This window comes from Poecilia reticulata, linkage group LG12, assembly GCF_000633615.1.
Source record: "Poecilia reticulata strain Guanapo linkage group LG12, Guppy_female_1.0+MT, whole genome shotgun sequence".
Taxonomy (NCBI): domain Eukaryota; kingdom Metazoa; phylum Chordata; class Actinopteri; order Cyprinodontiformes; family Poeciliidae; genus Poecilia; species Poecilia reticulata.
The window spans coordinates 17,938,521-17,965,012 of NC_024342.1; the positions used below are offsets into that span (position 1 = coordinate 17,938,521).

Genomic DNA, 26,492 nt, shown 5'->3' on the forward strand with positions numbered 1-26,492 from the left:
TTCCCTATAGGTGCTGTGGTAAATTTGAAAGAAGACTTCTCGTGGTTTTCTTTAACCTCTCCGGACCGAACGTTGCGCCGACGATCCAGCCAAATTAGCTGGACTGTAATTCCGCCACACTTTGCGCTATCTGAAAAATCCCAACGGTTTCTGAAAGGGGAGACGTTGCACTTTCTAGCCAGTCTCGGGTTATGGGCAAATATATTTACTCACAGGACATTTGAAGAACTTGGTACAATTAAAATAAGAAAAAAATTTCCAGGCGGAGATTTGAAACTTATAAAGGGGTAAAGACGAGCTTTCTTCATTTGAAGCCATACTCTTCCCTTTGATGGTTTGCTCCATAAAAAGGCATGAGATACTGTTTTTTTTTTTTAGCTTCACCCAACTTAAACGTAATCACAACTTCATGCCTGATCTGTCTGGTTTGTTTACTAGTCTTTATGGAGCTGTTTGCTCACTTACGATCTCTAACAAAATTACAAGGCTGGGCAATTGTTAGTATTGTAGCTTTGCAGCAAGACGGTGCTGCGTTCAAGCCAAATCAGGGGGCCTCTATCTATGGAGTTGGCTTCCAGAAAACGAAGGAAGAATCAATTCAATTAGGCAATTTCTGGAGGCAATCTGTTGCACTGGACTTTATTTAGGGACATGACAGTAAGGGGGGCTGAATACAAACGCATCTACTACTTTTTTTTAAATGTATTTTTAAAGAATATTATTAACCTTCTAGTGCACAATTATGCAACTTAAAATGCCCTTAAGTTTCTGACTGCAATGTGATTAAATGTGATAAAAAAAAGGAACTTAGGAAATGATTCTGCCCGTAAGGAGATGCATGTCGGCTCCACTGTCCTGACACTCTTATTGAAGCTTTACCGTCATTATTTCATTCTTCAACAGCCATTTATGGGCCTCGTTCATCTAAGCAAAAGGCATCAAGCAGCTCTATTAGTCATTAGCAATGTGACTGACAGGCCCTCATAGAGCTCACAAATCATGGACAAGCTTGTCCAGGGTAAATGACAGGTTGGGAGGCCCCTGCCAGCCTGGTGTCTGGACCAGGGCCCCGAGTACCCTGCAATTTACCCCCTCCGGACAGGGAGAGGGGGGGTGACAGGAGAAAAGATGAGGTACATGACAGGAGAAATGAAGCTGTCATTTAAATGTCAGCTAAAACAAAAAGAGGGCAGAGGGAATACAGAAAGGCAGACTTGACAATGGAGACAAAAGAGTAATCTATGACCTCTACTTCTGAGAAGGATAAAATCTGGAGAAAGTGAGCACCGTTCACTCATCAAATGCACGGTTTCTTACATATTCTGCAAATCTGACACACAGTTGGGTTTCTTGTAACAATCCAAATCTTCAGAAGTAGCGTTTTGTTCCAATGCCCACAAAGGTTCCTCATCAGATTAGAGAACTGACTGGTGCAACAAGTAAACAAAACCAGCTTAGCAAAGCTACTAATTGTTTAAAGCTTCAAAAGATCCCCATTTGAGCTGGAATGCTTTGGTGACTAGGCCGCAGAGAGGACGCTGGGACGTTTCCGTTATCCCCAATCAGATAAGTTAAAACTGCCCTCAAACACAACTCAGATTAAGTGCTGCCAAAAAGAGCTAGCTTAACTGATTGCAGCCCATAATTGGACACTGTCCGGTGAAGCTTCTACAGTGGCGCTTTAGTCAGGCTTAAGGAGACGCGACCCTCTGTGGTTTCAGAGGTTTTAGTCTTTTATACAGCGGCTGCAGGTATGCTAACCATGATGCATGGCTTCGGGGCAGGATTGAATTCTTCCTCAGCTGATCCCATCTGAGCAAAACACAAGCTTAAACAGGCAGCACATACAGTTCTCTGCAAAAAAATTGCTTAAAGTTTTTCCACATTTGTCAAGTTACAGCCAGAAAAATCCGTTCATTTTATTCAGGCTGTATATGAGAGACCAACATACTTGTGCATAACAGTAAAGCATGAGGAAAATGGTCGATGGTTTCCATTTTTTAAGGATATTTTAAAGTAGTATCATGTGTTATCAGTCTCCTCTAACTGATAGATTTCGGAGGTTTCGAAGGAAAAAAACAGCAACAAGCAACACAGCAGACATGACAGTTTGGGTTCTACAATGATATCCGGAGGGCTGAACATTTAATATCAAATGTGATGTTGAATCTATTACCCGAAATATAAAAGTACAAAGTACCAAAAGATGGCCATCCAACAAAAATGATAGGCCAGACAAGACACACATTAACCAGTCTGTTTCACAGCTTATTTTGGAGAATCTGTTGTCCGATTATTTGAAAACTCTGTCCATATGAAGAACAGAAACTGAGAAGCGGTTCTCAGTCTAGCTCAGCTCCAGGAAATCTGGAAAAAACAACTGTGTCTCTACATGCAGATCATGGTAGAGACATACAAAAGCCTCGTAGACGCTATTATAGTCAAAGGTGGTTCTATAAAGTACTGACTGAATGCAAATGCTTCAGATCTGTATTTGTATGCAACTCAGAATCCCTCCTTTTTCTCTCAATTGCCAATAACAACTTTGCGTTGCTGTATCGCATAACAAGCAAGCCAAGGCATGAGGTTTTCTGGTTGCAAAATGACAAATGGTGGAAAAGTTCAAGGTTTCTTAATACTTTAATAAACAAAACTGTAAATAAAACGATCAAATATTTAAAGCAAGAAAAGTTTTCTGTGCCCACGTGTTGAACTCTTTGCGGAGTTCTGCAGCAGCTTGACACGATGCCGCATGTTTATCAGGAGATGAAGAAGTCGTCTCCATCTGCTTCTGAGGCCCTCATCGGAGCACAAGTCAAAGGTTTGACAACACCATGACAGCTCGTTGGGCACACAGGTTGTCGAATGTTTTGCAGCACAGTGACAAGATTCCTGACAAACCATTTGAGTCCCATCCGCCTCTCTGACCCTGCACAAATAAATATGACCCAAACACAAATAAGTATGACATGTCCCCCGTTCAATCCCTCCCATCATCTATTGTGCTCACACAACCTGCCACTCCAGAAGAGGCCAACCTACGCGCTCAATGGTAGTTATTCAACCACTTGGGCACCTTGTGCTCCACCTCTTCCTATTGCTCGCAAAGAGGAAACAGCTTTGATCTTTTGTTCAGCCGACGGGGAGAAAAGTGGGTTTCCCATTTTCCAATTTCTACCTGCCACGTTGTGCCGCGGTCATACTCGGCCGGCCAGTCAATTTGCCAATCACAGCGCATTGCGAGGTGGGGGGAGAGAGGAGCCCGTGTGTGTCCTCGTGGGCGCATCTTTGCAAAGTCAGGACTGCACACTGGCCTTGTATATCGGCTGCGGTGACACATGTAGAGACCCGACAAAGGAGCTTTAAGAGTTGATGGTTAATACCGCAGATAAACATTGTGGGCAAATAGGCAATCAACTGCATATTTACGTGTATCCAGTGGAGCATTGACAACAACATCCTCTTCTCAGTGTACTGTATGCAGTGTTTTGTAGCGTACAGACGACTGGAAATCACTACGACATCTTAATTCCTGGTGAACGAGAGGAAAAGATGTCTCCTGAGGAGTTTGTCATTCAGCCCGATTTTATGGAAGCAGCAGAGCGAGACGTTTAAAGCACTCATGTAAAATAACTGCAAAGTGCATGAAAGCCCCTAGATGTAGACAAGGAATAGTGACAAAAAAAATAAATAAAATACTAGGAGTCCTGAACACTAACTGGCACCTAAGGTAAATATGGGTAAAAAGCCACATTGAAAAGAAAAAATATGAAAATCACCAGTTCTGCTAATAATTTATACTTTTTGCAAACAGGAGAGCACTTAGTGTTAGCTTATATTATTTCACAAGTTTGGGGGATACAAAATTTGCACAATCTCTGTAGTCCTGCGTCCTCTGTTAAGCTCTCTTTTCTTCAGCTCAGATCACAGGCTTTCTACAATATTTACATCTGAAGACTGAGATGTCCATAACAGAACGCCGACTTAATGTCTGGTCGATTATTTCAGATTATTCTGGTTCAAGTCCCCACAAGGCAAGGCGACTTTATCTACATACCACCTTTCAACCAGAGACAACTCAAAATGCTTGTACAAAAACAGTTAAAAACAACATACAACAAAAAGATTTAAAGAAAAAAAAATTTACTAGCAGAATCTAAGGAATTCTTACTGAAAATGTCCTGGTATTTTAATATGTTTCCAAGGACTTTTAGAAGAAAAACAGACTCTCAGCATCACAGATCCTCCATTGCACTTAACGGTGGTCTTGAGGTGCTTTTGCACACATGCTTCCGTTGTTTTAAGTACAAGTAAAAATTTATAAGCAAATAAGAAATCCTTGTTACATATATTTTATTGATGATAGGGATGACATTAAAAATGACTTCATGCACTTGAATTAATAGCAAATTTTTTCAAAAATGGTTAGTGCATAGAAGGCTGACACTGCACTCAAAAGATTAATGAGGATTTTTGTACAACTTCCTACATGAGTGCCATGAAGTGAAGGATGCTCTTTCAGAGAAACTGCCTATTTACAAAAGTACAACCTGTTACATTTACCTTATCTTTTTTTAGGGTCATCTTACTCTTTTTACAAACATTCCCCAGTTTGGCTTCTTTTTTGTTTAATAAGGAATAGCATAGCTGAATCTTTTGTGTGTTTTTAAGAACTTGAAGTTAGACCTTAAGATTGTATTTGCTTACAAAACCTGTTAAAGAACAAATTGTTTATAAGTTAATCTCTGAAAAATGACACAGGATGTACTTTCTTTTGCCATGGCTGCGCCAGAATGTGTAAAATTAGTAGATGCAGTAAGAATGGAATGAAAAAAACAGACTAAACCACTCCAGATTTGAAAGATTTACCTCGTGACTTCATGCCGATGAAACGATTCTCTACGATGTCAATGCGGCCCACTCCGTGTTTTCCTCTGGGAGAAAAGAGCAGGACACAATTATACACACCTTCCAGATTCAATTTGGTGAACCTAATGGAGAAGTAAACTGCATTTCTCACTGTTACTTGTTACTTGTTGGTAAAAAAATAGTAAAAAATCTGTCGGATGAACCACCTTAATTTACAGAATCGACCTCTGAACCAAGTTCAAATGGATGGATGTTGAAGGTAAAACACATTTTAAGTGTTTCTACACTTAATACATCTTAATACATCTGAAACCTAATGTTCATAACCTACGCAGTGCTTAAAATATAACAGGTCTTTTTTGTACCTAAAATTTCTTAAAATCAATTTCTAGTAAAATGTGCTGAAAGCAATAATGTGCATAAATAAAAATGCATAATCTTGGATATTTTATCGGACTACATCAAAGTGGTTTAAAATGACAGATCCTTATTTTGTGATTTAACATTAGAGTTTGGTCCGGTGACTCACCACAAGTTATGTAATCATAGAATTAATGCCAGTAACATAATAATAATAATAATAATAATAATAATAATAATAATAATAATAATAATAATAATAATAATAATAATAATAATAGTGAAGAAATCCAGATTTTTTTACTTTTAATACACAAAAGCGCTTACCCTATTTCATTGAGGTATGAGAAAATATCCAGCGGCGTTTCTTTGGATTTCCCCTCCTTCACATGCATCACCCTGACAGGAACTCCTACAGAAACAAGTTTTCACAGGCAGATAATTGACATAAGTGGGTCATTCAAAGTGAAAACTATAGTATATTTAGGTTTGAATTTGATTTATATCCTTATCAAAAAGTTGCAAAATCAAACATTTCTCCCTAAAATGCACATCCTTTAAAACTTACATGCTTCCTAAAACATAAAATATAACAGATTTACCACCAACATTTGGTTAAGAATAATTGGTAGAAACAAAAAGAGAGGGATGCTTTTATCCATTGAAGCAAATAAAAAAAATTAGGGAATGAAATTGAAGCTAATATATTTATTTAATCAAACCAAAAATGACAAACAGTGGAAAGATTATCCTGAAGTTGTTTTTGTTTGTTTTTTTTGTCTCAGAGAGATCACTGAATACCATCTAAAACTCAAAGCCTTTACATATGCAACGATGAGAAAGGCTAATAAATTCAAAAGCTCTCCTCATTTGAAAGCTGTGAAATTGTGGGCCAGCCTCTACCTAATTCAATTACACAGCTTTGTTACCCATCCTCTGTTTAGCGCTGAGATTTTTGTCTCTTTTTCCACAGCATGTGCAGAAGACGCAACCGTCTGCAGATCCATCATCCTCCTGCCTTCAAACAGCATCTCACACACGGAGCAAATTCTTCCATAAAAAACAAAAACAAAACACTGAAGTTTACTCCACACACACTTCCTCTACAAAGCCACTTAAACCAAGTGCACATCAATCACTGTCACCGGCCTACTTATTCACGGCCCTCAATGAGCAGCAGGGGCCAAAGGTGGAGGTGGGGAAACAAACAGACGCGTGAAAAGAGTTTAAAGTCTAAACAAAGAAGAAATCTATACTCTCCATGCCTAGATTAATGTTTCATGTTTTTTTAAATTTTATTTCCAACTAAAGCTTTCCTGGAGTCAAAGTTTTAGACTTCGCTGACAGAATCAAAGAATGGATGGACAGTCGCTTTTAGGTCAACAGGTGATGCTTGACCAGTCCTTTCTCGATGTTTTATCCAAATCTTGGGTTTTACTACTTCAGACATCCAACAATCTGATAAACATCTCCAATAAATCAGCTGAATGTGGGAGTTTGGGGGCCGGCCTTTCGTCCCTCCGCTCTCATTTTCCTCGCTCGGCTCAGGTTGGCCCGTCCGTCGTTCCCTTTAGCTGCTTTATTTTCAGTTTTTGCACCCCTAACAGTGCAGACAATGGGAGCGAAGACACAGTTGTAGGAAAAATTACAGCTTTACATTTTTCCTCTCTGTCTCTTTTTCGTCCACACCACTTTGGCATGACAGGAGGGAGGCATTAATTTAATTTTTCTCCTTAAAAAAAAGAGTAATGGGGAAAGGAGCGTTTCACGGGAGGGGAGGGGGGGGAGCAAAAGGTTCCTGTTGTTATATATTCTTTTTTAATCAGTGAGAAAACTTTGGTGAGAAAGGCAGCGATGAAAAGGTGGGAGGGGGGGAATGAAACGAAACATTCTTTTGCTGATCTTGTGCTCAGAGGGAGGAGTGGGCTCGGGCCTTTGTGTGGACAACTAAAACAGCTTTTGTCATAGCGCGCTCAATAAAAGGGCCGGAGAATATGTGTGAAAATGGAGAGCAGGGCCGCTAGGAACCCGCGAAACCAGTCAAGGCTTTACTGGTGCATCACCGTTTTACAAAAGCACACCTCACCTCCAGCTGAACGGTCACAGTCCGGCCCGTTGTTAACTTTTTTCCGCGGGAAGCTGGTAAAGGGAGACACATCGACACAGCAGCCTGGCATTTCCTTAGCTTCAGCGATTAGCCCATTTTCTCACCATAACTCTCCGGCAAACTTTTGAACTTCCATAAAATTTGGATTACGGCTCGCAAAGCTGTCCATCAAGCCTCACAGGATCTGAAGAGCCGATTGATGTTCTTGCACTTCAGCCACCCCGGGGATGAAGGAACATCTGTGTCACTCGCCCTCAGGCCTGGATGTGTCTTGCCATTTTCGCTCTGCACAAACATGTGACACTTTCCTGTGTTCAGGCCAGAGCCCTGCGGCCAGTGTCTCTAATGATCGTTTCTCCGGTTCCCTCTGGACTCGGAGTATAAACTGGAGTTAATGCTTCCGGCTTGCGGGTTGGGCCCCGGGGCCAAATGGGGCTGTTTTAGGCCAAGCGATGGTGTAAGGGGTTAAGGATAAGTCTGGGTGGCCCCAAGTGGAAATAAAGTGCAGGGGGGGTCAACTTTAAAGTGACAGTTATGACCATCTTCATTTTAACATCATAGAATGCCAAGATGAAGTGTTTCCTTCCTCACTTTGTTTCTCTGTTCTTGATTTTCTACAGACAGGACATGATCTGTTGATATCTGACAAATTCTGTCCTGCTTCATCTTGTCACACAGGTTCTGTTTATTGATCTGACAGTAATCAGGTCTATCTGATTTATTTGATTTGCTCCTACCTCACAAACCCACCAGATCGTTCAGATCTTCTAAAGGCTCTTTATTATTGAATGAGCCTCCATATTTTAATGCTTGATACCATTTTAACTGCAATTTTAAAAAAAATATTGTTTTACTTCTTAAGCTGTGACACGACCCTGGATAAGTGGAAGAAAATGGATGGATGGGTGGATAGATGTTTTATTTAAATTCAGATTCATAATTACATCCTATTTATATTTCATCATACATGGGAGGTAATTTATGTCTCATCCTCATTTATTTTTTGCATGATTTTGATTAAAAGAATGCTATGGCTCTTATGTTTCTTTATGGTGAATATGTTTTGGTGTTTTTACAATTCATATAATAATTTTAATCTATTTGTTGGTTAATTAATCATATCTTTATCTACTTATTTTAGCATTTCTTAGTGTAGATTTGTTTTTACCAACTGTAAAATTGGGATTTTATGTTACATTTGAGTACTTTAAAAGTGCTCTATGAATACATGGCTGAATGGTTGGTGATGAAAGTAAATAATGTCTTTATTTAGAAATGGCTATTTCTGATGCTAGATGTTTCCAACTCTACATCTGGGTGTTTTTTTTTAAGTTTTTTTTAAAGATGAGATGTCAAAAAAAACCCTAAAAAAAACCCTGATTTTCTGGGAAGTCAGCAGGTGGGACACTGATAAACATACAAACCGTTTTTAAACTCTATCTCCAGAACATCTGGGACATTTGGAGAATCCTCTGGGTTTTTGGTCATCAGGTAGAGGTCGGCTGGAGCATGGCTCTGAAGGACAAACAGAACCACAACTTCATTCCCTCTGATTAGTAACACAGAGATTCTTGTCAGGACGACAGCACAGCGACTGAAGTAGGAGGAGAAAACAGACAGGAAGTAAAGCAACTGAGAGAACAATGCGTGAAAAAGGTACCATCCTGAAAACAACATCAAGAGCAGAGGGGAGACAAAAGTGCAATTTTTATCCTCTGTTTGGTTTCATTTTCTCCGGGAAGCCCTGCTCCGCAGGGGGAAGGAAAGGAAAAGTGAAACGAAGAGTGGGATAGCTGTCGACGCTTCTTCCAGTTTTCCAGCTCTGATTTTCTGAGTGACATTTCTCCTCGGATTCATTTTCAGGAGATTCTTCCTAAATGGGCATCACACGACAACAAACATCTAAAAACCAAATCCCACTGAAGTCGATTGTGGTTGACAGACATTTGTCGTTTTTTGTTTTTTTTTTCCAGTCGGCTGCTAAGTGATTTCAGTGAGTCGCGGTTTGGACCTAAAGGAGCACGGTGGTGTGACGATTCCACCCGGCTGATGTGCTCCTGCGACAATTACACCGCATTAGGGCAAGACGGTGGTCAATGTCTCCTGAGCTGAGGCAAATTGCAGGGGGGGTGGAGAGAAGCTATGCAAAATAACTGCTGGGTGCATTTAAATGGAAAGCTTTACCAGACTCGAAATGATCATACAATAACTAATCGGCATCCGCTCGGCGCCTGTCAGCGAGGGGAAAACGAGCAGCGCAATCACTTTCCTTCCTTTTAACTAAACACAAAAATTGAGAGAGAAGGCGAGCGTCTCCCTCTCCTTTATTTTCTGCTTCAGTGCCCTGAAAGATGCCAAATGAGAGTTTGCAGGAGAGGGACAAAATGACTACTCTAAAAAGCCTTTTGATGCTCCCTCTTTAAGGGAGGGTGGAATAAATACTTTTGGGGGGCTTTTTCAACCTTCAGATACAAAGAGCTATTGGTTGAAACAATATGCTTGAGCAAAAATAAATACATAAATAAATGAAATAAACAAAGACAAGAAAAGCTCTTTTTTTCAGCTTAAATCAGATGTTTGTTTTTTTTATTCAACATTTTAATGCATTTTTGTCAAATTTCTGATGCACATAAATCAAATGAAGCCTAAGAAAACCCACAAAAAAAACCCCAGCTAAGATTATTCATTTTTGATGTACACACACTGCGATGTGTGAAAACTCATCCGCGCTCCAACAGCAAGAGTTTAAACTTCGCTGAAAGCAACGCAAAGAAAAGAACGTAAGCCAATAGGGTTGTTTCCAGTGAGCAGGAGATCAATGCATTTCAATTCAAACCCCCTGCAGGTGGACCTGTCCCAAAGCCGTGGCCCTGAAAGAGAGGCAAAGGTAAAGATGGAAAAGGCGGGGGGCCAGGGGTATTGGTGGGAAATGGGGCGTGAAGCGCACCATCATGTAGTGCTGAGCAGCTCCTTTAGCTGCCTTTGCCTCGGCGATATTGTTGTGCTAAACGTGGCCCCATACAGCAAGAGAATAAAAAAAAAAGAAGGCTGACGCATGAACTTAAAGCAAGTAAATTTCTATTTTTCCACTTATTAGTTGCCTCATTGGGTTTCAATCAAAGCCAAAAGGGCCGCGAAGGAGGCAGAGGTAGGAGTAGGAGTGGAAAGCGGGGAAGAGGGGCATCTTCGGTGCACCGGATTGGAAGTGATGCTTAAATCACCATGTCTCAAGTCGGCGCGTCTTATCAAAATGCAAACACAGCAATCTGAGCTGAGAATAAAACAATACGCATGTAATCTGCAGGAGACGGAAATTCTATTCTCTAGCACATACGATGTGTCCGTTAGTTTTAATGAAGACAGCGGCGGAGGCCGAGTTGGACACGGAGATCTCTTCACAGGTCAAGCCCATCAGTCCTGAGGGCAGCGAGGGCACACGGCAAGCTCTGACCTCTCTGCTTCAAAGCACACATTCACATGTAGACACACACCTACAAGCTCATTTCCTACCCCCACAGGCTCTGCGCTGACCATCCATCTTATCAGAAGGTCGCACGACCAGCAGCAAACAAGTTTTCATTTCCTCTCAGTGAGATGAGGCTCTGCGCTTCGCTCCCTTGGCTCTGAGTCAACACGAGCAGCGTCTCATCGCCCCCCGGATCAAAGAGCCCAGTGAGATCGGGGAAGCTCGCCGGTGACAGAGGTTGTAATTAAGACTGAGGTTACGTTTTAATGACTCAGGATGAGTGTCAGGCATCCTGAGGATGGGCTCATGGGGGGAGGGAAGTGATGAGCGAAGAAATGTAAAAATTTAAGCTATTGCATAATAAATTATTGGAAACTCAAAACAAATCTTGATTTTTCGCTTTGACATGGGGTAAACGTTTGAAAAATCCAGAATAAGAGACAAAAATATAGTTTCTAAAATGCCTATAAATAAAGTAACAGCTTCTTAAATCTTTAATTTAGATTACCTTACAAAACTTTCTTTTCATCCTGATGTATTTTTGAGAGGATTGTACATTGTAGGCCAACAAAAAGAAATGCACAACTTTGAGGCACAATGAAATAGGTAAGTAGTTTTCAAAATGATTCACAAGTAAAAACATAAAAACCGCACCCGGCATTTGTCCTCCGCCACACTTTACTCTCATCTAATGCTGGTACTTCTAAAAAAAAAATATTATTATTACGAAGAAATAATATTTATATCACCTATTAAGGTGATAGATCAACATTAAGGTGATAGATCAACATAGCAGTGCAATTGAAATGGAAGGAAAATGACGTGCAGTTTTAAAACTTTTTTTTACAAATAAACCCCCGCCCCCCCCAAAAAAGCTTTAAGTTAATTTCTATTCAGTCCTCAAAACCTTGTAGGACTGCAGTTTACTGCAATTACAGATCCAACTCTTTTGAGGTACGTTTCATTTATGAACTGGAATCTTTGCCAGTTTTTATTTGCAAACTGTAATATTACAAGAAAGAAATGCTACTTAGAAAAAATCTAAATCATCTGGAAAGCAATGTATCATTTCTTTCCACTTCATAAACAATATATGCACTCCTTTATGTTAGTCCGTCACATTAAAGCTCAGCAGAATCCATTAAAGTTTGCAATTGTAAAATGACAAAATGTGAATATATATAAGATTGTGAACACTTTTGCATCAGATTGTTGCATCTTCTAAGCCAACCAACCACAACCTCAAATGATTTAATAAGAAATACTCATCTAATGCAGTTATCAGGTGCACAGCAAATGTATGAAATAACACAATAACAACCTGTCAAAGCTGCATTGCTTCACAGAGGTTAATGCTGCCAGATGCAAATGAGTAAATAAAGGCCTTAAGGTCACTGTGTCAGAAAAGAACAAGGTTTGGGGTTATCAGGAAGGATACGTTGTTAATAACAGAGTAACCTGAACTCTCCTGGCTCCTATCTGCAGGAAAACATATGAGCGACCATTTGGACATTTCCTAATGTGACAGCACTGAGCAAAGAGAGACCATTGTGTTACAGGTGGGGGCAGAAGGGGACATTTGAATGGTCCAGGTCTGGCCTTAGCCTTTGGGGTTGTAATTGAAGGAGGGACAGAGGCTGATACACAGTGGAGATACTGAGAACAAGCCGACCTCTCTCAGATGACTTCTTAGATTGATCACAATCTGACATGTTAGTTTAGGAATTCAAATGTGTTGCTGTTTCATTTGTTAATTTTGAGTAAATTGAAATAAATCTTGTATTCCAGGAAAAAAACATCTGGAATATAAGGACAAAGGTAGTGCGCAAAACTCCAAGATTAAATGTAAGATAAAGTGCAATAAAAAAAAATTTTTTAAAAAGAATACACAGAACTCCACCACCTGCTCTTGAAAAACAATATACAGTGAAAACAATTTGGTCAGTAATAATTGAATCACTGTCATGATTCATGACACGGTTTTGGTCAAGTCTCAGTGTTGAAACAAACTGTGTCAATTAACCTCATGAATACTTTGGTTTACGGAAGAATTCATGGTCCATTTAATGAGGGCAAGTTGAAATGGTTCTGTGTGGCAGCAAACCCAGTCCAAATCACCACCCCTCCGCCACCATGCTCAACAACTAGTTTAAGTGTTTGTGCTGATATTCCGTGGTTGGTATTTGTTGTGATTTTTGTACATTAGGTTTTAACAATCTGCTTAATTTGTGTAAGAGTTTGGACTTTTATTTACAGTTGAAACAAGATAATAAATTTAGTCAAAGACTGACTTTTTACACCTCAAGCTACTTTAACGCTAATCTGGTGATATACTTAGGATTATTGTAATATGCTTTTTGCAAATCTTTAATAGTTATGGCTTCTTCCAACTTGAGTGGCATTTCAGCTGCTGCTTGAAGTGTTGCTTTAAAACGGTGTACCCCAATTAACTTCAATATCATTTAACATAACATTAGCTTACAAATCTGCAACAGCATTATCTGGATATTCCCAAATAGTTTAAAGTCATGGTGATCCTGGGGTATGTAGACATGTGAGCTTGATAAAATTATTGTAAAAGAAAAAAAAAATCACTCGCTCATTATTTAGCTACTTAGAAATAATGTTTGCAATTGTGCCTGGACCAAAACAGGGGACAGTATAGACAGTTTAATATCAGATAATAAGAAAAAGCATTGTGTGTTTTTACATCTGGTTTCAGCTGTGCTTGTAATCCAGAAACCGCTTCACTTAATAAACATAAACATAGATGTAGAACGTAAATAGAGGGCCTGGAGGTTGTGGCTACATTAATTAGCAGAAATATTAAACATGTTTCAAAGCTCCGGTAATGTATTCAAATCCTTTTACCACTTCAGACCTCTGCACCATAAATATTTCATTGTATTTAATGCTATTAATCGATTCAGTATTGGAGTAAATGGTCCAAACCAAAGCCCTTGAATGAAATCAGTTACAGAGCGCTGTCATCATACATCGCTATGCTATTGAGCCGGTCCGCCTCATTCATTTCAAAACATTTCTCCACAGGACGGCTAAAGGACAGGGCAATAAAGGCGAAGTGAAGGGGTGGGAAAGGGGCAGCGAGGGAGATAGAGGTCTGTGAGTTACAGTGGCCCTGCCCCTGAATCTCCTCTCCAGCAGAGCGGGACCCCTCTCCTCGCTACGACACCCTGTGCATCGGGGACTCATCTGTCTGGCAAACTGTCTTTGTACTTAACTGTTACTGGTGACATTTTGGTGTCACGGTGTCAAGATGAAGTGGCTCCCCTCCCACGTCGCAGCCTGCGGCAGCGCGGCCGTCCAGACAATGAGGTCCCGAGGAGCTGGGGCTGGAACTCAGGAGGCCCCAGCTGGGCGCAACGCCCTAACCCTTCCCCCCTCCCAGGCTCCCATGAAATCGGGAATTAGTCGAAGCGTTGCTGACGACAAGTCAGTGTCTGTGTGTCCCAGGTTCTTCCCAGGGCCCGGCGAGAACCCGGGGGTGAGGAGAGACGCAGACGCAGACATATCGACCATAGGACGGGAGCTTCGGAGGTCAGTCAGGGGGAAAACAGTGCACATTGCACTGACCTCTCACCTCTGGCAGAGATCAGACTCATGTCTCTCTCATGGTTCTGTGGTCGAGTCAGCCGAGCTTCGGTCATCAGAAGGTGGAGAAGTTTTACTGGTCTGTACAGCAATGTTTCGCGTATTCAACTCCTGAAAAGCATTTAATATCGTCCCTCCATCGTGGTTTGTACTTGAGAAAATGGACTAAAAGATCACCATAACATCCAGTTAGGTGTGGCTGTGCTTGTCATGTTGACATTCATGCTCACATTAACCTGAGCAGCCTATTTTCGAAAATGTCCTCCAGCGTGTTGGAAAAGTGACCCTGATTTATTAGGAGACGACAGATTCAGGAGGAGCAGTGTGTATTTTGTCCTGCAGAACCGACGTCCAATGTTGCTGCCATGGGAGTTCGTCTGTCCAGTCTACTGCGTGAATCTGGAGAAGCGTTATGACCATGTCCCTAAAGGGCTTTTGTTGGGCGGGCTGCGGGTGCTCAAGGTGCTGGGAATGCTTTTAAACTCAATCTTAGAGAAACCAAAAGTCAAGTTTGATCTCAGTGCAAGTTGGACTCTGGACCTGATCTCAAGGTGTAGTCATGGCGAAGAGAATGTCAGGTTTTTAAACCTCATCTTTGCTTTTTGCAGATGATGTTATTCTCTTGGTATCTTAAAACCATAACCTTTAGCACTAGAGTGGAGCACAGCCGAGTGTGAAGCCACAAGGATGAGAGTCAACACCTCGATGTTTGAGGTCCTGGTTTTTAACTGGAAAAAGGTGGAGTGCCCCCTCTGGGTTGCAGATCAGTATCTTACTCAGGTTAAGTAGCTTAAGCAAGTCGATGTCTTGTTTATCAGTAAACAAGAGATGGATAAATGGAGTGGGGGCATTAAAGTAGATTTATTGCTTCTTCATATTGAAAGAAGTCAGTTGAGAAGGTTCTGGCATCTCAATTTGATGCTTTCTTGAAGTCCTTAAGGTATCCTATTATATTCCCCTGTAAGAAGACCCAAGGGAAGAGCTAGAGCCCACTGGAAGGAAACTTTATCTCTTTTGTCCTGGGAATGTCTTGGGAGCCCCAAAACATAAACTGGAGAGTGTCTTTGACAAGAGCGATGTCTGGATTTCCGTCCAGGACCTGCTACTTACAGGATCCAGTATCAGACATGCAGAAAACAATGACTGGATGTATAAACGAATGAATTTAAATTAAAACTGACCCCATATTCCATCAAGGTGAAATAAAACAATAAACATTTTGAAAATAGTTAACAGATTGTGCAAATTTTGGGGCTTGGTTTTAAGGGTGCGTTTGATTGATCAGCACACACTGTGATCAGTTTTGGTTTCAGAACATGCTTGAATTGTGGTATAAAGCTCATAAATATGCTTCGTGCGCTGTCAGAAAAATACTATACTGCTAAATCAACTCAGTAAGGTCTTGTGAATATATTGGTATCCCAGAATTATCATAAAAGTTTTAGAAATGATTCAACTTCCCTGTAATCAAAATGCAATACAGTGATGAGATAAGGGTTAAAAGTCTTACTGATCGACATCAGCAACAACTTACCTTGGGATTCTCCAAAATGCCTGACTCATAGCTGTAAAGAGATACAATTTGAGAATTTGTTATGTTTTATTTTTAACTGGAAAAAACATTCGAGAGTGTACTTTACATTAGTCGTCTTCACCTGATATGCATGAGATTGGCGTCCATGCTCCAGGGGGCCCGAGGAGTGACCGGCACTGGGATGCCATGTTTCTGTGATTTAACAAAATCGCTGATATGTTACATAGCAGAAAACAACTTGAGAAAGACGATAAACACATATGTGTGAAGAGGTTCTGGAAAAACAAAGTCAAGCAGCAGATTTCCCTGCACGCTGTGAAACCTCTGAATCCTTTGGTCCTCCAAAGCTAAAACGACAAAACACTGACAATATGTTTTAGCATATTGGTTTAAAAAAAATAAAGAGAGAGTCTATATATATGTTTTTTCAAGGCTGTATTATATCACTAAAGGGCCACATGCAAGCAGGACATAAATGTTTACTAAAAACATCTTGATCGCCCTCTAGTGGAGAAAACTGCCCAGGATAGACCAACCGGACAAATGGGCAGAGGAGTTTTTTATGCTGAAAATTAAAACAAGGTATAAATCTGAAGCTAAAAAAGGCTAAATGAATTAAATTAGAATACAAATGGAAAAAAAATAGTGCATCATTGGTGGGGAAAAAAAAAATCTGCTGCAGTTAAAAGAGACAGAAAGTGGAAAAACAATTGAACGAAATATAAAGAGCTATTGCTGAGTATGTAGAAGTTATAAATCTATGAGAACAACAGAGAAGAAATACAGCATGAACTGATCCTCTAAATGTTTCTAATTTCATAAAGCAACATATTTATGACATTACAAGGTATACTAGGTAATAAGGTAAAAATTAACTTTAAAACTAAACCTTTTACCGTCTGTAAACAGGAGCATTTCATCTCAAACTACAGCATCTTTTAGTTGACAGACTCATCAGTAATAAATATGAAATCCTTATTTCTACACTAGCCATGAGAAAGACAGCTGTAGTTACCTGTGCGTACTCCATCAGGTCCGTTCTCCCCCTGAAGCGAGTGTAAAATTCAGGGATCCTCCACGGTGCAATGATCTGACAAAAAACACAAACACACCATACAGTTGTGATAGTATTCTACATGTTAGGCCATTTTTGTTCTATGTAAAAATCAAAGCACCAAACTAACCTTGACCTCTGGGTACAGCGCGTAGCACGTGAGCTCAAAGCGTATCTGGTCATTTCCCTAAAAGGTAGAAAACTGGTTTTATCTCCTGCATAGTATTTTTGATAAATACTTTTTTTTTATAATCTGCTTCCTATTTGGTCAATAAAATTAGGCAAAAACAGTTAAAGACAAACACAAAATCCCCACAATTTCACACATTTGATTCACTTCTTCTGGCCAGTTCTGTACGACCTCTGATGTTGTTGAACATAAACTAGACAGAAAGATGTTAAAGAAATTGAAATAACAAAGAAATCACAGTAATTTAAGAAGGCAATAGCCAGTAAAATTTAGATTTTTGTATAAAATAAATAACAAGTACAACGCCATCCACATTTATCAAGCAATTCTAAAACAAGTTAGCAAGCTTTACAAATTTACATTTGCGATGGTAGGACAAAAAAAGAGGTTTTCCATGCATGCCTCCAAAGCACCTTTTAAGCATGCTGCCTAATTGTTGTCATGGTTACTTGGTGACCCCCCAAGAAGCAACTTTTTGCTGCAGATTTGTTCTCCTCCCTTGCCGCCCTGCTCACTGTAAATTGTGTCAAGATGAACATGAACTTTTGTCCATCCTTGTGGTCCAGTTTTTAAAAAAGTTTAATTATTGCTCTGCCTGAAAATAGGCAAGTATCAATTTATTGTAGCTATTTCCTCACTTGTATTTGCCATTTTCAATAGTGTATGACACATACGGGCTAACCAAATAAAAAATTATATATGTCCAGATCAACTTAAGACATAAGTATGAATTTCAAAACATTCTTAAGATACATACAGTATATTTTAGAATGGTTATTTCTTAACCTTTGCTATAGCTTTTAGTTTGAGATGATTTCATAGCATGGCAAAAAAAAAAAGTTTCATAGCATGGCAAAAAAAAAAGGTTGCCTAATGATTCCAGCTGATCTGATTATCGTGAAACAATTCAGCTCTAAATTGTTACAGTAAATTGGTGATATTTTCTATGCTTACTCAAAGAAGCATGATTGATTTTTGTCCAAACATTATTTGTCTACATCTAGTTAGTTAGTTTGGAAATTAAGACCTTAATCACGGATTTACCAGTTGTGGAATGTCATAGTAGTGTTTCAAGTTTTAAAATGTAACTTTATGAATCAGTGTTTGGCTCCACCTACTGGTCAGAAAAGGGCTCACAAAAAATCAAAAAATAAAACTTTTTGCAAAAGAGTTTTAATTTCAAATAGACAAATTATACTGAACAGACTAGGATAAATAACTTTATCACATTGGCTGATCCAATATTTTTTTCAAAATGAGCAACTTTTTTTTTTTTTTTTACCAAAGCATCTCAAATGTCTTATAAATTCCAGGTCTGCTTACAAGAGATTGAGAAACTTTCACCTCATTTTCTGCCGATTTATCCAAATCTGCTTATTTATGACTTCCAAACGCCGGTCAGACCAGTGGTGGAGAAAGTACTCAAAAAATTTACTTAAGTAAAAGTACAAATACACAGACAAAAATGTACTCAAGTAAAAGTAAAACTACCACATTAACATTTGTACTTAAGTAAAAGTAAAAAAGTACTGACTTTTAAAAATACTTAAGTATTAAAAGTAAAAGTACTTGCTGAATGGATTACCTAATCGCTAATATCATTAAGTGAATCGATCGTATTTAATTTTAATACATTAGAAATGTGTCATTTTAATGAACAATGCTGATGTTTTTATTGTGTTTACTCTGTAACACAGTTTAGACTTAGATATGTGATTCTATGCATCATAATTTCAGGGATGGAAACATCTTGTCTCCTGTCCAAACATAGCATGAAATTCACTTTTTTGCCACTAGTGGCTTTTATTTTGAAAGAAATCCAACAGAAAGGGGATGGAAAGAAGGTGGGTGGGAGAGGACAGGCAACCAAGGATCCAGTAGCAGAGTTGTAGTCAAGACCACCAAGACCAAGACCAAGTCAAGACCAGCACCCCGTGCTAACGTGGCACAAAAAAATTTACTTAAACCTATCAAAATTACTTCTCAAATTGATCTGAAAGATCCACATTCCCATAAAAAAAACTAGATATTAAATACTTAGAGCTGAAATGAATTTAATCAGTAAAGATCCGTCCAGAAGAATCGGATTGTTTCTGAATGTCATATCAATGCAGACTTTGGTCACAGCGTTGTCCCATATTTGCGACACCTCAGTCAACATCTCCACACAATAATTCAGCGCATGAGTGACAACTTTTTTTCATAGCAGATGCAACATGTATCTCTGTACAGCTAGCTTTGCTAGCATCACGTCCACGGAGCTTACCTTTCTTTAAGCTTTCCTTCGAAGTGACGCTAAAAGTTGGAGGAAGTCCCCACCGTCTTACATGTCGCCATATCGATTTATGCAGCGCTATTATATTACTGACGATAAGACAGACATCGCTTCCCGCTCAGAGGAAACCACTGGCATGTCTGGAGCTACGCATGCGATTAAAGGTGGAGCCGATGGGTGACAACAGACACTAAGTCACGTTATTCCTTGGATTTTACGGCGTCACCTCAAGTCCCTGAACTTCACATTTTAACGGAAAAAAAGAACAATGCGACTTGGATGTAACGAGTAACGCGACACTTTAGTAGAAATGTAGTGAAGTAGAAAGTACAGATACTTACTGAAAAATGTAGTGGAGTAAAAGTAGAAAGTACCCATTATTAAATATACTTAAGTAAAGTACAGATACACGAAAATTGTATTTAAGTACAGTAACGAAGTACTTGTACTTCGCTACCTCCAACCACTGGCCAGAACAAATATCACCAGACAATATGTCTGCACCAGAGCCACACAAACAGCTAAAAACATAATCAGTCATTTGTCCTAATGAGATGAAGACGGAAATTTGCCCTAATGAGATGAAAATGGAAATGGAGATTGATGATTGTTTGATGGCAAACCTGCATAATGAGCTCAAATTAATCTGCAAAGATACTTAACGATGTTGGCTTTTTAGAAAATTAGGAAAGTTGTGATTATATAACCAATTTAGAGATGCTAAAAAATGTGGATTCATACATTAATCATTTAGATGCTGACTCATACAGAGTACAGAACTGTGCATTCAGAAAATCTCTGCGTTCCAGTGAATAGATACTTAATCACAGAAAATGGTAACTTTCTAAATGGTTAAAATTCAACCTTGCAAACCTGTGGCCTAAATGGTGCAGTGACCTAGTTATATAGCTTGTTCTGAGAAAAGGCCTTTTACCTTGCCGGTGGCCCCGTGGGACACAAACTGAGCCCCCTCCTTGCGTGCGATCTCGACCTGACGACGGGCGATGCAGGGCCTCGCTATGGCCGTGCCCAGAAGGTACCGGTCCTCGTACACGGCGTTGGCCTGAACCGACGGCCAGATGAAGTCCTCCACAAAGTCGCTGCGCAGGTCCTCAATGAAAACCTGGTCATGAACACAAATCAGGCCTCAAATAGCTTTATTTTGTAATTAAATAGAATATGAGACATTGTCGTTTTAAGAAAAAAAATGAGTGTTTGGTGTGAGTATGGAAAAAATTTACACAAAATAACATTGATTACAATTACTTATATTCCTGTAACACCTAAATATCCATTGGGATCAAATTCAAACTCAGTACACGCTGCAGCTTGGTTTTAATCTAACTAAACGTCTCTTATATTCAACCAAAGGGTCTCACTTCTCAGAGTCTCTCACCTTCTTTGCGCCGAGGCTTTCTGCTTTCTTCCGCGCAGCTTCAAAATCTTCATCTTGTCCGATATTAGCCTGGAATGAGACAGCTGAATTTAATATAACGCCTTTTTAAAACAAATTATTAAACTTTTAAAATAAATTAATAATAAAGAGGCACAATAAACACACTGATATGTGCACTAAATGTATAAACACACAAGCCCTCGTGTTCATGCATAAGTTAATTGTGTTCATTCATTCTTCTTGTAAGTCAAAGCAGATCTTCAGAGGAGATAAAACAACCTCTTGACAGATGAAGGCAGAAATAAACATAAATTAAGAGTGTGTCTTCCTCTGAGCAAAAAGACCCCAGAAAATAAATAAATAAATAAATAAAAATAAAACATAACTAAAATAGTGGAACCATTTCAAACTATATATTTTCATTACACGAGTTATTATGAACATGACTGAAAGCACAAATAAAAAACAGAAAACATATTTACATTACAAATGACTGATAAAACCTAATTTGTGCTTGCTGTTGCACATATGAATAACTTCTCTCATAATAATAAAACAGGGTAAATTCAGCCAGTGATCTCCATTTTGTAAAAATGAATCACACCCAACCAAGCAGGAAGAGCCACTAGTGGACACGATTTGCAATGTTAGCAAAATACTAACTTAAAAAAATAACTGCTGAATGAATAATAATAATAATAATAACCAATTATTATTATTATTATTATTATTATTATTATTATTATTATTATTATTATTATTATTATTATTCAACATGCACTTGATTCAATACATTTCTCTCCACTAATAGATGATATCTTTGTAAGTCTTTTTGCACCACTGCATTGCACACACGTCCATTTTAATCCTGCACCTCGTGTCGTGCTGATCACCTCCCACCCCCATTTAGAGAACCACAGAACAAATGAGCGAAGTTCAGCAAGAAAATCTGCCTGCATAGCAGTTCTTAGTTACCCCGGGGGGCAAACAGTAAAGCCATCCAGATACAGCCTAGCATAACAGACAAATCCAATGATCAGAGATAATCAGTGCTGTTGTCTTTTTGGAGACGTGCCTACAGTCAACCTCTACGTGCCTTGACAAAATGCATTAGCAGCAGACCGTAAAACCTGAGAGGCACTTGACATACAAAAGCAGCTGGGTGACAGATGGAGCCACTTGCTGTAGTAACACCTGTCGTAAAGCCTTACCAAATATGTGATGACGTCATAGCCCTGCTCCTTGAGCCACACCAGAATACAGGACGTGTCCAGTCCACCGCTGTAGGCCAGAACCACAGTGCCTTTAGGCATGATGAGGGATGTCAGGGTCAAAAGCTGCAAAACAACAGTGGGGAGGGAGCCAGAAGAAATGTTACATCTGTCTAACAAAATGTTAATAAACAACATGTGCCATTCTGTCAGTGTCATCATGTAGCAGTTTAGTCTGAACTGTGGACAAGCAACAAGTTGATTCAGCACCGCTGACTCCAATATGAGCTCGTTTGCAGAACCTTTGTAGCGCATGACTGCGTGCTAGTTGAGCCATTTAGTTCAAGTATGCAGGGACACATCTGTAAGTTTCAGGATTACGTTTCAGGATACTGGCCTTTGAGGACTGGAGTGATGATGAAATTGTCACCGGTGATTTCGTACAAAGGCAAAAAGCGTGGTATGGTTAAAAGAATAATAAAAAAAAAAATCCTCACGTGAAACTAGACAATGCTTCAACTTTGAGGCACCGTATGTATGATCAATCTCAAGGGATTAAACATTTATGTTGACAATAGAAAGAGGAAAGAAACATACATCAGCTATTGGTATTGCTCAAAGGATCACAGATGCGTTTTCTGCACCTAAAGAAATAGCTTATGTCAAAATGTTCCATTTCAATTTGCTTTGATTTCCTCCTGGTTCGATCAGACCGTCTTTCTGAAGCACATTTATTATGACACACGCCGTTCATTACGGACAGCCATGTTGGGCTGCCAGGCTTACAAGAGCTACATTTGCATGCAAAACAAACACAGACGATGAATTTAAGTGTACTTACGGCAGATGTCAGTAAAGAATGAAGGTATATAATCGGACCGAATCGGTCGCTGGAGGAAGCTGTCAGGAGCAGCAGCGGAATGGGGAGTAAAGAGGTGTCGGATATTGGGCGGGCTCAGACATCTGACTCCACCTTCAAAGCGTTTTGATTGGATTGCCTGTTTCCTTTCCCCAACTGTAAACACTTCAACTGTCGCACCGGTCCGACGACAAGCATAAGTCCATCATTGCAGTTTAAATGGAGATTTTTTTTTCCCTTCCAATTTGTATCCAAGCATTTTGATGTCTTTGTCCTTCTGTTGTGATGTCAATGAGCCCAATGTTATCTCGATTGAAAAGGAACTGAATGTAATGGTGCAAGAAAAGAAATGCAAAAATGACCTTTTAAAGACAAAAGAACTTGCACAGGTGGACAATGCATCCTTTCTTCTTCACAATGAAGGACCCACAAAGTTGTATGTCTCAGTTTATTTATAGCTATTGCAGCAGGGTTGGTAAAATACTTGTGGATTATGGCAAGAATTGTAAACAAGAACTGTATACAAAAAACATGCATTCACAACGCTACAGCTGAATAGCATCTTTTGAGAAAAAAGAGGTCTGTTCAGCAGATTTGAAGCCACTGATAACAACCCTTTACCAGACAAAAAGCCAAGTCAGTCATGCAAACAACATGACCGGCTGACTAGATTAGGTGAGCTAATCAATGACAAGGTTGTTGAAAGAAAGTAATATGAATAATAAAATAAAAATACGACCTGAACTCATTAAAAACATTTCAACGCTTCAAAAATCCTGATCTAGACAAACGAATCTCCTTAAGGTAGTCTTTTATGCTTTAAGGTACAAGTAGGAATCCTTTTATGGTCAGTCCAAATTACCACAACTACACATCATAGATTGGACACAAGACCAGGTAACCCTGTATTCAACACAGATGATGCAAAGCTCCATGTGCTGGACATGTCCATAGACCCAGACATGTTTGTGCATGGTATTTTGTGAAGCAACACACATTTCTCGAATCTGTGAGGAATGTGTGTTCTAAATATTTTCTCATATTTAGAACAAATGTCTGCAGAAGTCAGGATAAAGGGCGAGACAGCCGCTTTAAAGCTGCTGTTTTAAAGCGACTTTAAAATTGTGCAGACTGGAGTTTCAGAAGCAGATACCAATTTAATTGGCTAATTGTTATTTACTAACAATTAACCAATGGTACTTGCTTACAAATCATTCATTTCTTGTTTATCCCTCATTCACCTTTTCTTTTTTTTTGTCTGGTACCAAAAATTACTCCAGGTAAACAGTTTAAATTCATTGTTTATCTCGAGTCTCATCCATCAGCTGAAGAAGCTGATTTTATTTTTTGTCCTTATTAAATCATTTTTAAAAGCCTTTAAATATTTTACTATCCAGATCTTATTATCATCCTCAAAAATAAATATTTTAAATTCCCGTAGCCGTTGTTAGGCCTGAAAACAAGTTTTCTACATTGTCACAAACACTTTCAGCAACCACACAAAAATGTCACCAAAATGCTCTAGTCCTTGTCAAGGTGTGGCCGGGCTGACTGTTTTCTTTTCTATTTCTCCTTCCTTCTTCCTTCATACCTGTGCTGCTTCTCTCACCTCCAAAACACCTCAATTGTCACCAGGATTAGTTATGCACTGCAAAAATCTGTTCTTTACTGAAGACTGACAAGAAAGTAAAAAAAAACAAAACATAAGTTCAAAATGATCTGGGTAGGAAAACCTAACATGACACACCATCCTCACAGGGATATGACGGGAAGCATTATGCTGTGGGGATGGTTTTCTTTTAGGAACAGACTGTTCAGAGTTGATAGATTGATGGAGCTAATCACAGGGAAATCACAGCACAAAGCTACTAATGATGCAGAAGACTTGAGGACAGGGGTTCACCTTCCATTAGGGATGCACAAGAGGCGTAATTTAGGGGTCTTGAACTTCAGTCCAACACATCTATGTAAGCTTCAACTTTTATATGCATCCCATATTCATCATAATTGAATCATATATATAGCTATTATAGGTTGCTGTGTTTCCTAAATATATAAATTTGACTTTGCAGGTGCCCTTCTGTGATTTTTTTGATCCAGAAGACAGAGAATGTGGATTGTAAAGTCACATTACAAGCAAAGATAGATTTACAAGCAAAGATTTTCTGTCTGCATGCTGCTGCGCAAAGAAAATCTAAAGGCAAAAGTAGCTGCTAAAGACATGACTTTAGAATTGACCACATAACATTTTAAGTAAAATAATTTAGTGATGAAGATGCAATTCAAGTGAATTGCATCAGATGGCATACGTAAATAAATCAGTTCTCTCATGAGTAAAATTGTTTTGTTGTGAGGTCAAAACACTCTTAAAAGTTCAAGAGGAGATAAAAGAAGCATGCAGTACTTTTTCTATTATGGCCACAATCAACTTGTGTTATGCAGAAGAGTCTAAAATAAATGTTAACTTGAATTTATCTCAACTGATGGTTAATATTTTCTAATGACAATCTCTAGGAGTTATTTATTGAGAATACAGAAATAAAACCTCCCAAGCTGGATTCATTTTTATAAACAGACATAATTTATGCTGTTGGAAGTATTTTCTACCATCATTCCTGGCATTCAGATTTAATTTCTAATTAAAATATGCACAACCCCTGGCTGTAATCCGAAACCTGTCAGTTTTAAACCTGAATTTATCAGATTCTTCTAAAAATGTCAAATTAATCAACATAATCTATTTGTGAGTTTGCTAACATTTACCAAGTTGGTCCGGTAGAGGTCAGTATTTGTCCGACAATGTCAATTTTATTACACCTCTCAGAAAAGCTGAAATTTTGACTTGAAATAAAATCACCTTGTTTGATGTATCTGTGTACAAGTTAAAACTCACTTCAGAGGAAAAACACGTTAGTGACTTTGACCGGGTCTTTGCATTTCGAATATTTATTTTTTTTCGCCATGAGCTTCCAAAATCAAAAAAAAAAAAAAAAAAAACAAAAACAAAAAAAAATCAAAAAATACAATATAAACTTCTGAAAATCAATACATTGAATACTTTTTAAAAATTTTCTCACAGGGTAAGAAACACTGAGCAAAGACAGTCTGTGTCTAGTGACTGAGCTCAATCTTCCTCTCTGCTCTACATCTCAGAATATGATGCTTCACAAACGCCGAGCCGCCCTCTCCGCCATTATAATTAACTTTGTAGTCATACACAGTTCACTAGTTAGGCATTTTGTCAAAGACAAATGGTGCAAAGTGACCCCTAAGTCTTGGCGTTGACAACTGTGAGGTTTTCCAACAAATGATGTCTGCAATCCACCACTTAGCATATAATGCACACTTTACCGTCTCCACACAAACAGCTGGCAGTCAGATGAGACTGAATGTGTACAAATGTAAAAACCACTATAGTGCTGGAAATTGGAAGAAAAAACAACAAAAGGGGGAGATGGAAAATGGAGAGTCTTGTGTGAGAGATGTGTTGGAGTCTCTTATACCCCTAATAGCCGTACTTAAATATAAACAGAAACAAAAATTGGCATCAATGAAGGAG

General features: G+C 39.0%; 1 protein-coding gene across 1 annotated transcript in view; it reads right to left on the bottom strand.

Moving 5' to 3' along the window:
- Positions 1-23,027, bottom strand: part of ass1 (argininosuccinate synthase 1) — a 30,638-nt gene extending 7,611 nt beyond the window's left edge. The window contains exons 1-11 of the mRNA XM_008424338.2: positions 22,916-23,027; positions 22,075-22,200; positions 20,864-20,932; positions 20,402-20,590; positions 17,133-17,189; positions 16,964-17,038; positions 16,070-16,140; positions 15,949-15,979; positions 8,761-8,851; positions 5,557-5,641; positions 4,870-4,934 (exon numbers count right to left, since the gene is read on the bottom strand). Of these exons, the coding sequence (XP_008422560.1) occupies positions 4,870-4,934; positions 5,557-5,641; positions 8,761-8,851; positions 15,949-15,979; positions 16,070-16,140; positions 16,964-17,038; positions 17,133-17,189; positions 20,402-20,590; positions 20,864-20,932; positions 22,075-22,176 (835 nt within the window). The 5' untranslated portion in view covers positions 22,177-22,200; positions 22,916-23,027. The remainder of the gene's footprint in view (positions 1-4,869; positions 4,935-5,556; positions 5,642-8,760; positions 8,852-15,948; positions 15,980-16,069; positions 16,141-16,963; positions 17,039-17,132; positions 17,190-20,401; positions 20,591-20,863; positions 20,933-22,074; positions 22,201-22,915) is intronic.
- Between the last annotated feature and the right edge of the window lie 3,465 nt (positions 23,028-26,492).